Source organism: Neophocaena asiaeorientalis, unplaced genomic scaffold (assembly GCF_003031525.2).
Source record: "Neophocaena asiaeorientalis asiaeorientalis breed wild unplaced genomic scaffold, Neophocaena_asiaeorientalis_V1.1 scaffold601, whole genome shotgun sequence".
NCBI lineage: Eukaryota > Metazoa > Chordata > Mammalia > Artiodactyla > Phocoenidae > Neophocaena > Neophocaena asiaeorientalis.
The window spans coordinates 1,422,830-1,437,552 of record NW_020174793.1 but is presented as its reverse complement, the minus strand read 5'-3'; the positions used below and the strand labels follow the sequence as shown (position 1 = coordinate 1,437,552).

At 38.9% G+C, this 14,723-nt stretch overlaps 1 protein-coding gene across 1 annotated transcript in view; it reads right to left on the bottom strand.

Annotated features, from left to right (window-relative positions):
• The window catches only part of PGR (progesterone receptor), a 99,239-nt gene extending 97,751 nt beyond the window's left edge, over positions 1-1,488 (bottom strand). Inside the window, exon 1 of the mRNA XM_024760349.1 lies at positions 5-1,488. Coding sequence (XP_024616117.1) covers positions 5-1,488 — 1,484 coding nt within the window. The remainder of the gene's footprint in view (positions 1-4) is intronic.
• Positions 1,489-14,723: the final 13,235 nt, after the last annotated feature.

The following is a 14,723-nucleotide window of genomic DNA, read 5'->3' as shown; positions in this document are numbered from 1 at the left end:
GGACGGCAGGCCGTCCCGCGGCAGCAGGCAGGCGCCCGCGCCCGGCCCCTTGCAGGGTGGCGGGGCGAACGGGCCCTGCTGGGGCGGCGCGCCCTCCGCCTTGTACAGGATGCACTCCAGGGTCGAGCCCGACGAGGACGCGGACGAGACAGACGCACCGACAGGTGCGGCGGCGGCCGCCCCTTCCCCGGGTCTTGACGACGGCGCTCGCGTAGGCAGCGCGGGTGGCGCCAGCGGGAAATCCGGGAAGACGGCGGGGTTGGCACCCGCCACCAGGTACGGCCGCGGGGAGCGCGCGGCGGCCTCGGCGCCTTCCTCCTCCTCCTTGATCTTCAGGGCGGGCGGCTGGAAGTCTCCATAGAGCGGGAATGCGTCGTCCTTGGGCTCGGCGTCGGGCTGGTACGCGCAGTCGGGGAAGTCGCTGGCCGCGACCTGGGCGGACGAGGCCGAGGAAGGGCCCCGCGGCGGGGCAAAGGCGCTGACTGCCGCGGCCCCGCCGTCATAGTTATCCCCCTCTAGCAGCTGCCGGGTGCGGGCGGCCAGGAAGGCTGAGTTGAGCGGCAGGATGGGCACGTGGATAAAATCCATCACCGTAGTGGCCAGCGGGGAGCGCCCGGGCGCCGCCGGCGCGTCGTGCTCCGCCAGGGCGACCCTGGGCGCCGTGAAGCGGGAATCTTCCTTGGGGACCAGGGCGACGCCTCCTGCGGCCGACCCTGGAGCAGCGGTCGCGGCTCCTCCTCCGGCCGCTGGGCCTCCCGCAGGCCGGGGTTTGCCCTTCAGAGGTGGACCCACGGAGCCCTCGGACTCGGAGCCATCCTCCTCCTCCACCTCCACCACAGGGGGCTGCGGAGAGGGCTTCACTGCGGCCCCGGGCCAGTGATGGCTCCCGGCCGTCGGGGGCAGCAGCTGCCGGGACGGTGCCAGGCCCCTGGGCAGCACTTTCTGGGCAGATGCCGTCCCGGAGCTGTCACCAGCCTTGCCTTCTGGTCGGCTCATGAGCGGGGGCAATACCCCCTGGGTGACAGGGGCAGCCCGGGCGTCTTGGGGAAGCTCGGGGCTAAAGAGGCACCAAGGGCTGGTGGCCTCGCAGACGGGCGGGCTGGCGTGGCTCTGCCCAGGACCCGAGGGCGCCAGTAGCGTGTCCAAGACACTGTCCAGCAGTCCGCTGTCCTTTTCTGGGGGTCTAGAGGTGCCACCTCCAGCACCCTCTGTGGCTTCAACTCTGGAATACGCCCCCTCCACGTCTGACAGCGACTGCTGGTCCTGAGTCTTCCCGTCTGGGTCCTGACCCTGGCAGGGCCGAGGGAAGAGCAGCCCGTCCAGGGAGAGGGGTATGACCGAGGCTGTAGGCGACGCGTCCGAGGTCTCGCTCGCCTGAAAGGGGCCTGTGTCCCGGCGTCCCAGCAGAGGGGATCCGACCTGGGTTGGGGAGGGCGCTCTGCCCGCCACGTGGGGAGCCCGGGGATCCTTTGCCTTCCGCTCAGTCATGACGACCCGGACTCCCCTTTTCTCCTCCCCTGTCTCTGGGGAGGGGGATAGGGGAAGGACGAGGGGGTGTCAGGAATACAAGAGCAGCGGGGGGAGGAAATAGGTGTTGAATTTGGCTGGACCGGACGGTGGAGAGGGGGGTGAAATCTCCACCTCCTGGGTCGGAAGGGGGCGGCACCGATCAGCTACTGCCCTTGCCCTCGGTCCGGTAGGCGGGGGAGGGGTGACAGTTGCTCCGTCCTTGAGGCAGGTGGGGAGAGCAGGCGAAGGCAGTTGTAGGGATCTCGCTTCCTAACTGGGAGAGTTGTCCAAGAGAGTTCCCCGACTTCAGTCTGCGGACAGAGACGCAGAGTACTCACAAGTCGGCACTCGAGTGGCGGCGGCTTCGAAAGCGATGCAAAGCGGCTCTCTCTCTACACTGTTTCTCCCGCTTCAGTGCCGTGTTGCTCCCAATCCCCGACTGCATTCCACTTCCCTTCTCGCTAAAACCCTGGGGCTACTTTGGCCTCTCGGCAGAGCCGGTCCTCAGGAGCAGCCTTGTTTCTGCCGGCTCCCTATAGCTGGCGACAACCATCTCTGCAGCTCTCACATTTCTCGGCAGTCGGGGGGGACGAAACGCCTATAGTTGCAGATTCCACTCAAATGCCAAGGGAAACTAGTTCTCACTGAGAATGCTGCTCACACAACAGACCCTCGCTCACTCAAATATTACTAGGCTTAACTGGAGTAGTGACAGCCAGTAGACTAGCCCCACCGCTTTCTAACAACGCCTCCTCCCTATCTGGAGGCCCCGCCCAAAGTCCCTCCCTGCCCCAATTATGGACCAGATCTGAAATTGTGGAGTTGGTATTTCCAGCCGCTAGTCTGAATAACAGGTACTGTGGGATGGAACTTCGTAAGCATATTAGATTTTGTACGACCAATTAAGAATTATGCCCAATCTAACTGGGAAAGCGAATGGATTCTGTCAGAAGCTGAATTCTCAGGATTTCAGTTTTGTAAAGATTTTACATAGAGGAAAATATTTGGCTATGTGTATTATTTTTCAGAATAAACGTATCAAGGATGATCCTAAATAACATGAAAGAGATTTTCTCTCTTATGACTTCCATAAAAGTGAGTATTTTCAAATTGCTACAACCAACATGTCCTGCTCCTTGTGAACAGTCCTCAATGTGGTAGAGAAATTTGGGAGTGGGAGATAGTTGATAACGCTTACCTACATGTACAGGAAGTTTGGATGTTGTGTGTCACACTTTGATTTGTCCTAAGGAATGCATTCCAACTTTTAACAAATAGCACTTTAAGGAAAGTTTTCTTTAGCTCCAGCTTATATCCTGTGCTACATCGTAAATTCCTCAATAGAGATGTTAAATTGTATTTTTCTCCCCTTGGCATTCTTATTCTTTAAAATAATCTTTGAGTTTTTTAAGCAGATCACCTCTTGCCTCCTGAAGATATGGTAGAGACAGGGGGGAATAGTGCAATATATTTGAGATGCAGAGTTATAAACTAACTATCTCTGTGCTGAACCCAAGACCGTTGGGTATCCTGACATCATCTTAAATATACCATGTTCAAAAGTGAATTAATCATTTGGTAAATTCCTCGAAGTTCTGTCTGTGCTGATGCCCCACAGATTCTCTCAGCCAGGTTTAGAGAATACACTGGAAGACTCCAAGACTCCAGGAAGGGCAGAGCTACTAGAGGTAAGGATCCTGGATCCCTGAATCACCTGGGGAGGGTCTACGTGAGTGAGAAATAAATTTTATCATGTTAGGCCATTGGATTTTGGAATCCATTTTTCCAACCATTAGCTTACTCTGACCGACTAATTTTAAATATAAAGGAGTTAGGCGGGTAGAGGAGGGGTGAAGAGAACTCCAGGAAGCAGATATAGTATGTTCACAGGACATCAAATAGGAAGACATAATATGGGGACTGCAAGGAGGCCATTATGGATAGAGCATAGAGTAAATGTGGGAATGGAAGAGGATAAGGCTAGAGAGATGAACTAATTTATTATTATTAATACTGTTATTGTTGCTTTGGGGCTTTCCCTTTTCCAATCTATTTTAAACCACTTAACATGCTTTACTGGATATAACTCATATACCATAGAGTTCACCTGTTTTAAAGTTACAATTCAATGGTTTTTAACATATGCACAGTTGTATAACTATCACCACTATTAATTTTAGAACATTTACATTACCCCCAAAAGAAACCCCACACCCATTAATAGTCACTCCTCATTTTCCCTTAAAACCTTTCAACAGCCTCTGAGTCTACTTTCCTTCTCTCTGTATTTGCCTATTCTGGACATTTCATATAAATAGAATCATACCATATGTGTTCTTTTTTGCTGGCTTCTTTCCCTTAGCATGTTTTCAAGGTGCAGCCACATGGTAGCATGTATCAGTACTTCACTCCTTTTTATTGCTAAATAATATTTTATTGTATGGATATACTATGTTTGATTATCCATTTAGCAGTTGTTGGACATTAGAGCTGTTTCTACTTGTAGGCTATTATGAATAATGTTGCTATTAACATTCATGTACAAGTTTTGGTGTGAACATATACTTTCATTTCTCTGGCATATATACCTAGGATTAGAACTGCTGGGTCATACGGTAACTCTAGGTTTAACCTTTTGAGGAACTGCAGACTGTTTTCCAAAGTGACTGGACATTATTACATTTACACCTGCAGTGTAGGAAGGTTCCAATTTCTCCACATCCTCAGAAATACCTGTTATTGTCTTTTTATTATAGCCCTCATAGTGTGTGTGAGTGAAGTAATATTTCACTTTGGTTTTGATTTACACTTCCCTGATGATTAGTGCCATAGAATCTGTAGATTTTGTAGAATCTGGATAGCACTGCCAGGTAGTCTTCTACGACTTTTTACTTCCCATGAAGTAAGTACTGTTATCTGCATTTCATAGTTGAGAATACTGAAGCTCAGAGTTTCCCATTATTATTAAGTTAATAAGTAGCATAGCCATATTTGATCCCCGGCAATCAAATGCCTCAAATACCAGACTTCTTAGGAGTGTGATTTTTAAATAGCAAATGGCTCAGAATGTGGGTTCCAGGTTGTTGCAGCCATAAAATTGGCACTAAGTCTCATTTTAAATGACTCAGGTGGACTCTCAACCACTGTGCCACCAGGGAAGTCCTATTTGGCTTAATTTTGATTGACTATAAAAATTCCCTCAAACCCGACAAGTCTGACTAGGATATTTCCATAAGACTGAAAGTCTTTGAAGTAAGGAAACAATAATAAAGATGCTCAGCATATCCTAAATCACCATTATGCCATGAAATTTGATGCTGGGTGATTAGCATTGTTGGCACAAGAATTCCTAAAAATATGAATCTTTGAGTGAAACAAAGTCACTAAATATACTGGTTAAAAATAGAATTACCCTATGATCCAGTAATTTCACTCTTGGATATTTATCCGAAGAAAACACAGACACTAATTAGAAAAGATATATGTACCCCTATGTTCGTTTCAACATTACTTACAATAGCTAAGATATGGAAGCAACCTAAGTGCCCATTAATAGCTGAATGGATAAAGATGAAGGTATGATATATATATATATGTATATGTAAATAATAAAATATTACTCAGCCATAGAACAGAATCTTTCCATTTGCAACAACATGAATGAACCGTGAGGGCATTATGTTAAGTGAAATAAGTCAGACAGAGAAAGACAAATACTGTATGATTTCACTTATATGTAGAATCTAAAAGAAGAAAACAAATGAACAAACATAATAAAACAGGAACAGTTATAGACACAGAGAAAAAACAGGTGGTTGCCAGAGGGAAGGGGATGATGGTGACAGGGTATGAAAGAAATAGGTGAGGGAGATTAAGTGGTACACACTTCCAGTTGCAAAATAAATGAGTCAGGGATATGATATGCACAGTGTGGGGAATATAGTAACTATGTAACATTTTTGTATGGTGACATATTGTAACTAGACTTATCATAGTGATCATTTCGAAATGTATAGAAACATTGAATCACTATGTTGTGTAATAAGAACTAACATAGTGTTGTAGGTCAATTACACTTCAAAAATAAACCAACAAACAAACAAACTCATATAAAAAGAGATCAGATTTGTGGGTACCAGAGGCAGGGGATGTGGAATTGGATGAAAGCAGTCAAAAGGTACAAACTCCCAGTTATAAGATAAATAAGTGCTAAATAATGTACAACATGATAAATATAATTAACACTGCTTATGTATGAAAGTTGTTAAGCGAATAAATCCTGAGTTCTCATTACAAGGAAAAATATTTTTTTCTATTTCTTTAATGTTTTGTCTATATAAGATGTGGATGTTCATTAAACTTATTGTGCTAATCATTTCATGAAGTATGTAAATCAAAGCATTATGCTGTACACCTTAAACTTAATACAGTGCTGTATATCAATTATATCTTAATAAAACTCGAAGAATAAAACCTCACTGGTCAAATTCAGGTGTGATAGGGCTAACTCCAAATGTTTCTACAGACTATTTTTTAAGAAGATAGTTCAAATTTGGAAGGTTTTTTTTTTGTTTATACTAGAAAAAGGCTTATTAAATTATAATTGTCATACAGTAAGCTGCTTACATTTAAAATGTACACTTTGTTAAGTTTTGACATAAGTATATACCTGTGAAGCCATCACCACAAAAAAAGATAAGTATACCCTCTTCCTCTAGAAGTTTCCTCATGTCACTTTTTAATCCCTTCCTTTTTCTATCCTCTCCTATCCCTGTCATTCCTTATGCATTGCTGGGCAACCACTAATCTACTTTTTGTCACTATACATTAGTTTTTTTTTTAACTTTATATCTGATTTATTAAATGTATTAAATTATATACACATAGATTTTTAGGACTGTGCTTTAATTTTTTAATTAATAGACTTTACTTTTTAGAATAGTTTTAGATTTACAGAGAAACTAAGCAGATAGTACAGAGTTCCCCTATATCCTCTGCATAGCTTTTCTTATTACCATCTTATGTTAATATGGTATATTTGTTACAATTAATGAACCAATATTGATACATTATTAATAACTAATATACATAATTTATTCAGATCTCCTTAGCTTTTACCTAATGTTCTTTTTCCTTTCCACAATCTCATCCAGGATACCATATTACATTGTTGTTATGTCTCCTTAGGCTCCTCTTGGCTATGACAGTTTCTCAGACTTTCCTTGTTTTTGATGACTTTGCAGTCCTGAGGCATATTGTGGGATGCCCCTCTATTGGAATTTCATGTTTACCTCATGATTAGACTGGGGTTATGGATTTGGGGGAGGCAAATTACAGTGGTAAAGTGCCATATTCATCACAGCATATCAAAGGTATACACTGTCAACATGACTTATCACTGTTGACGTTGACCTTGATCACCTGGATGAAGTAGTATTTGTCAGCTTTCTCCTCTGCATAGGTACTCTTTTTCCCCTCTTACCATATTGTGCTCTTTGGAAGGAAGTTACTATGAACAGCCCACACTTAAGAGAGTGTGGGCGTGTAAGGAGTTACTGGTTCCCTCTTTTAGGGTAGAGTATCTACATAATTAATTTGGAATTCTTCTGCATGGGAGATTTACTTCTTCTCCCCCATTTACTAACTTATTCAGTCTTTTATTTATATCAGTATGGACTCATGGATATTTATTTTATACTTTGAGTTATAATCTATTTTATTTTTTTGCTCAAATTGTTCCAGCTTTGAGCATTGGGAACTTGTGTGTGTGTGTGTGTGTGTGTGTTCATGTGTGTGTTTGAGCATTTTCTTAATTTCTGGCATTACAAGATGCCCTAGACTCATCTTGTCTATTTACTGCCCCAGTCCTAGAATCAGCCATGTATTGGAAAATGATATTAGAAATGAATATCTGAGTGCTAAATGTGTTCTACATTTACTTTTATTTCTTAGAATTTTGTACAGTGTAATGTATGTTTTTTTCATCTAGCTTCTTCCACTCAGCATAATTATTTTAAGATCTATATTGTAGTATGTCTCATTAGCTCTTTTTTTATTGCTGAGTAGTAATCTATTGTATGGATATACCATAGTTCGTTTATCTGTTGATAAACATTTGAATTTTTCCCAGGTTTTTAATATCACAAGTAAAGCTACTACAAAAATGTGTGTATAAGTCTTTGTATGGACATATGTTTTTCTTTCTCATGAATAAATACCCAGAAATGAAATGGCTGGATAAATTAGTAGGTGTACATTTAACTACCAGACAATTTCCAAAGTAGTTGTACCATTTTACATTCCCACCAGCAGTATATTACAGTTCTAATTCTTCCATATCCCAATTGGTATGGTCAGTAGTTTTAATTTTAACAATTCTAGTAGATAACGTAGTGGTATCTCATTGTGATTTTAATTGCATTTCTCTAATGACTAATGATGTTTATCATCTTTTAATGTGCTTATTTGCCATTTGGTATGTCATTTAAAATATTTTGTTTGCTTTTAAAAAGTTGAGTTATTTTCTTATTATTGAATTTTGAGAGTTCTTTATGAATTCTGATGCAAGTCCCCTGTTATATATGTGATTTGAAAATATTTTCTCCTAACCTGTGCCTTATCTTTAAGTTCTCTTAAGCGTATCCTTTAAAGAGCAGATGTTTTTAATATTGATAAAGTCTAATTTGTCCATTTATGCTTTTGTGAATTTTGCTTTTGGTGTCAGTGTCGTAATTAAAATTCTTTGCCAAACTCAAGGTCACAAAAGTTTACTCCTGTGTTTTCTCCTGTTTTTATAGTTTTTAGTTTTACATTTACATCTGTGAATCATTTTAAGTTACTTTTTTAATGTGGTGTGAGGTATAGATCAAAGTTCTATTCTTTTTTTTTGCATATGAATATTCAGTTGTTCCAGCATCATTTGCTTAAAAGAGTATTCTTTCCCCACTTAATTGCCTTTACACCCTTGTAGTAAATCAGTTATTCATATATTTGGGGGTCTCTCCAGATTCTCAATTTTGTTTTGTTGTTCTGTCTGAGAGTCTTTATGTCAATAACACACTGTCTTGATTGCTGTCACTGTGTGATAGGTCTTGGATACTTGAAGTGTTAGTACTTCAAGTACTAACTTTATTCTTCATTTTCAAAATTATTTTGCTTATTCTAGGCCCTTTGCATTTTCATATAAATTTTAGAATTAATTTCTACAGACAAGTCTGCTGCAATATTGATTGGGATTGAATTGAAATAGATCGTTTTAGAGAGGAATTGCTGTCTCATCAACATTAAATCTTCCATCTTCCCATGAAGATGGTATATATCTCCATTTCTTTAGGCCTAATTTCTCTCAGCAATGTTTTGAAGTTTTTACCGTAGAGATCTTTCAGATTTTTGGTCAGATTTATTTCCAATTATTTCATATTTTTTATGTTATTGTAAATGGTATCTATATAAGTTTTTTAATGCTGAGAAATAAATTACCACAAACTTAATGGTTTAAACATCACCCAGTCATTATCTCACAGTTTCCATGGGTCAGCAATCTGGGCATGGGTTAGTTGGATCCACTGCTCAGGGCTCACATGGCTGTATCAGTGCATCAGCCAAGATTGCATTATCATCTGGGGCTCAGCCTGCTCTTCCAGGTTCATTCAGGTAGCGGCAGAGTTCAGTTCCTTGCAGCTTTCAAACTCATGCTGGCTTCCATCTTCTTCAAGGTTGGCAGGAGATAGTTATTCATGCTTTTTAAGGGCTTCTGCCTGATTAAGTCAGACTCACCAGATAACCTCCATTTTGATTAACCCAAAATAAACCGACGTGGGATCTTAATTATAATACATCAGCAAATATCATTTTGCCAGAAATGTAACATAATCATGGGAGTGAAATCCATCATTTTGACCACCTCATTCACATTCAAGGGGAGGAAATTATACAAATCATGTACACTGTGGGGAGAGAATTTTGGAGACCATTTTATAATTATGCCTAATTTTTGTTTTATATTGTACATGTCTAGTATTTAGAAATACAATTGATTTTTTAATTGGAATGATGGACGGTGGATGTCCTTGGTGGTTTTCTGATTTTATGGGGGGAAGCATTCAGTCTTTCATCGTTAAGTATGATGTTAGCTGCAGATTTTTTCATAGATTTCCCCTTATCAGATTGAGGAAGTACCCCTCTATTCCTAAGTACCTCTCTTTGCTGAGAGGTTTATTAGGAGTAGATGTGCTTTTTTGTCAAATGATCTTTCTGTTGAGATGATCTTGTCTTTTCTTTATTAAGTTGTTAATATGGTGAATTACATTAATTGAGTTTTTAATGTTAAGCCAACCTTGTATTCCTGGGATAAATCTTACTTAGTCATGATGTAATTTTTATATATCACATTTGATTTGTTAAAAGCTTGGTAGAATTGTTAAGTCTTCGTTTATGAGCAATATTGGTCTGCTGTCTTCCCTTATAATGACTTTGGTTTTTGTATCATGAATTCCAAGAAATAAATGGCATATTTTCATATTTATAAAATAAAATTAAAAGTACAATAAAATTTATTGTCTCCACAAATACATGTATTTTGGTATCAGCTGTTCTTTTGTGTTGTCTCTCCACTATGGCAGTGGATATAACATGCAAAGAGAGCCATGAAGCTTTTTTAAACTTGAAAAGATGATTGACTTTTGAAAAGCTTAATCCAGTTTTTATAGTGAACAAAGGAATCATTCATTCATTTTACAGATGTCTGCCTTCAGAATATCATTAAACAGTTTGCTTTGTATGTTATTTTACTATATATTTACATATATATATACATATGTGTGTATATATATATACACACACACACATTTTCTATACTATCACATACAATGCTCAGAAAACTTCATGATATAAGTATTATTATCTCAATTTTTCAGATGAGAAAATTGAAGCCTGGCGTCTTAGACCTAGTAATTAATAGAGTCAGAACTCACTACTATGGCTTTTAATTTCAAATATAGTGCTCTTTTCACTTTACATATTGTGTTTCTCTATTTGTTTACAGTTTATAGTGTTGGTAGTTGACAGGGTTCATGGAATAGTGTAGAAATGTTTGCTTGATCTGAGGCCTCAGAAATATGAACACATTCAGAAATGCATATCAGGCCCCTTAGACCTATGATTTGGTTAGTTTGGAAATTTTTATTGTTTATACAACTTTGGGAGCTAGAATTTGTCTGTATTTACAAAGGGATAATTGTAGGTGAATGTTGGTCCTTGAAGTGAGTACATAAAGGTCACTTCTGTAACCTGCTTGACACATTCCCCTCAGTTCTGAATCCAGTGCTCCATACAACTCTTGGGTTATTCAGGTCCCTCCACAGATGTACTGACCATCCACTAGATAATACCTGCTTTTTATACCCATGTCAGGTAGGATATATTTTGGCTCCAAGTAACAGGATACTCAATAAAAAGTGACTTATATAACAGTTATTTATTATCTTACATGCCAGGAAGTCTGGAGGATAGTTGTTCTAGGGTTGGTTAATCGTGGCTCAGTAATGTCCTCAGGGTTCCAAACTCTCCATCTTTCCAGTCAGCTGGCATCAGAGGCTTGGGTTTTATCTCTTTCTTGTCCCCTAGTGCCCAAAGATGGCATCAGAGTCTCACATAACTGCATCTAAAATTAGGAATAAGGAAAGTTTCTCCTGGCATGTTTTTTCTTTAAATCAAGGAAGAAAACCTTATCCAGAAGCTGACCCCATAGACATCCTATCAAGACTTACTGGCTAGAACTGGGTCATCTGTGCAACACTAAACCAATTACTCAAAGGGAAATTTGATTAGATTAATTGTGATTCATCTCCTGCAGCTGAGTCCACTGTTCTGAGTACTTTGCAACCAAAATTGGGGTTATGTTAGAAAGGAGCAAAAGTTGGGATGTGAATTCAATAAATAACATCTGACATTATTCAAAGTCTCATTTTGCTCAGAATCCTAAATGATACTTAATCTAAACTGAGAAAGAAATTCACACTCAGGTATGAATGAATTTAATAGCCTACTTATTTTAATATTGTAAAATAGTTACATATTGTAATTATTGTAAATATAACTTATTGTATATAAGTATAAATATATACCTATATACAATAAATATAACTACTTATAGTAAATATAACTTCACAATTTATCTTAACAATAATTATTTTTCATGCATACATTTATACACACTTGTAATTCTAATATTTTTAAATGACGATCAACTCCATATATCCTTTTGTGTACCTTGAATTATTCTTCAACTTTATGCACTAATTACTGCCTCTGGCACTCATTTTTTTTGTTCTACAGTTTAGCCTATAGTTGTCCAGAGTTCACACATAGGTACATTTGTTACATTTTTCTGTCCTTGGAACTATATGCACTTACATACATCACTTATATTACAGTTCTGAAATATTTAATTTTTAATTTTACAGTCTAGTTTTCTCTCTTTAATGTAATGATTTTTAGGAATCTTTCCAAATTACCACTAAAAATCTATATTTATATGGAATGATATAGGATGAGAAATGGTTGGCAGATACAGGTACTAAAGGTCTATCATAGTTAACCTATAGTTGATACTGTTTAATATGTCATTTGTTAAAATTTTTATTAATTTTATAAACTTCAAATTTATCTAAAAAGGGGGAAAGGAATATAGTACTGCTCTGGGTAATTTTGCTAAAATAAACAACAACAAATGCTGTATAAAATAGCTGTCTTTCCTACATTAAACACCAGAAATAATACTTTCCTTATGAGGTTGATCAGAAGATTAATAGTAATTGTATAGTTGAAGTTAAAATAAGGAGCTATGGGGCTTCCCTGGTGGCTTAATGGTTAAGAATCTGCCTGCCAATGCAGGGGAAGTGGGTTCGAGCCCTGGTCCGGGAAGATCCCACATGCTGCAGAGCAACTAAGCCCGTGCGCCACAACTACTGAGCCTGCGCTCTAGAGCCCGCGTGCCACAACTACTGAAGCCCGCGCGCCTAGAGACCATGCTTCGCAACAAGAGAAGCCAACGCAATGAGAAGCCCGTGCACCACAGCGAAGAGTAGCCCCTGCTTGCCGCAACTAGAGAAAGCCCACACGCAGCAACAAAGACACAACACAGCCAAAAATAAAATAAAAAATAATAAAATAACAAGGGACTATGGTAATTTTAAGTTTAAAGCTATAATATGTGAAACATTAAAAGGTTTTCTCTATTAGTTTTGCAGCTCTACTACATATAAGTATTATTAACATTGAGAAGGATGTTGGAGTGGATCCCTCCACTCTACCCCCCAAAAGTGTATTTCCATATAATCCATATAACTTGCAAAATATACAGTAAATGAAATATAAAGTGCAAGATCAGGTGCAACAGTAAAAAATTCCTACTTGATGCCTGACCAGTTCGGGAACTGCAGGTATTTTTTCAGTTGTGAGCCAAACTCATTCCTCCCAAAGAAAAACTTCATTTATCCATTATTTTGACTTCTAAAAAAACTAACCGATTCATTGAAAATGAGGAAATCTAGGCTTTAAAAAACCGTTATCTTTTTAGAACACCAATTATTGTGAAAGCACAATATAAGCAGCGTAGCTAAATTTAGAAAATAGAAAACACAATAGTATTCCTCATCATAAATAGTAACCTAAGCAGAAATAAAAGAGAAGACAGGATCTCAAACTAGGATGGTCATTTATGTTTTACTGCTATAAGGAATCCTACCTCTCTCGCTTTTTTATTATTGATACTTTCTTTTTCTCTGTGCTGCTTCTCAGTCTAGTTCCTGCATTTAAGGCAAGAACTCTACTCTCCTAGATAGTTATTTTCAATGGATTTTGGTCCTCTGCCAGTTTTCATTCTATCACATATTCTTCTCATCTCTCTTCCCAAAGTCTTCATCCTTGTTCATGAAGAAATGAGAGAAAGTTTATTAGTAAATACTGTACTTATAAAAAATGTTTGATTTGAGATAGGCTTTGAAGTAAATTTTTTATAATAAAAAACTTTAAAGAATTAAAAATGCTTAATGTAAACCATGGAAATAGCCACAGATTTTCTCTTTAAGTCATATTTTTAGGATTTATGAGAAAATGATGGTGAATACTTATAAAGAACACTAATTTTGGGAATTCCCTTGCAGTCCAGTGGTTAGGGCTACAGGCTTCCACTGCAGGGGGCACCAGTTCGATCCCTGGTTGGAGAACCAAGATCCCACAAGGCATGCAGCTCGGCAAAACAAACAAATAAAACAAACCAAGAAAACCCCCTAATTTTAATATTAGAATTCAAATAACATATCAGAGATGGTTGTATCTTCTTCCTTCTTCCTTTTCTGTCTTCTACAACTCAATTTCAATCAATAGTGTTACCTTTCCTAGTGTTTCTTATTGTATTATTTAATATGTTTTTACTTATATTTGATTTTCAGCTTTATTCTTGGGCTCTTCCTTATATAAATAGATCAGTCATAGAGCATTTTCTATTTTTTACCTTTCATCCCCATTCTCTTTTAATTTATATCATTCATAATTATAACATTCTATCCCATAACCCTTATCTCAGTGTTCGTTTTCATTTTAGATTTTCATTGGTTAAAAATATCTAATGCTCATTGCTGAAGATTCTACAGCCATATCCTGGTTTCTTTAAGTAGTTTCCAATAGGTGAACATCTTCACTAAATTCTTACATGTTCAAAATTGTTGGTCTTCTTTTTTTATGCCTGAAGGAGTGCTTGGCTGAATACAAAATCCTGCGGACTTATTTTTCTTGTGTATCTTGTAGGTGCTGCTCCCTAACAGTAGAGAAGTCTGATGCCCCTGTGTCTTTTTCTTTCCATTGTAAGTTTTTGTTTGGTTGCGGAAAGAGCCTTTCTTTATCACTGAAATCTAATAAACTTCCCAAGATAAATATCATGTTGACGATTCTGTATCAGATTTTGTGCTGTATGGTGTGCTGTTTCAATATGTAGATTCAATTATTTTCTGTTTTTAATTATAATTTAAAATATTCTGTTTCATTGTTATCTTCTTCTTTGGAGATTCCACTTATGCAAATATTGGGTCTCTTTTGCCTGATTTTATATATTTATTTTCTATTCTTTTCTTGTCTTTCTTTTTGATATTTACCATCTATAGCCCTTATTGTATTTTTCATGGTGTATTAATTTCCTAGGGTTGCTATAACAAATT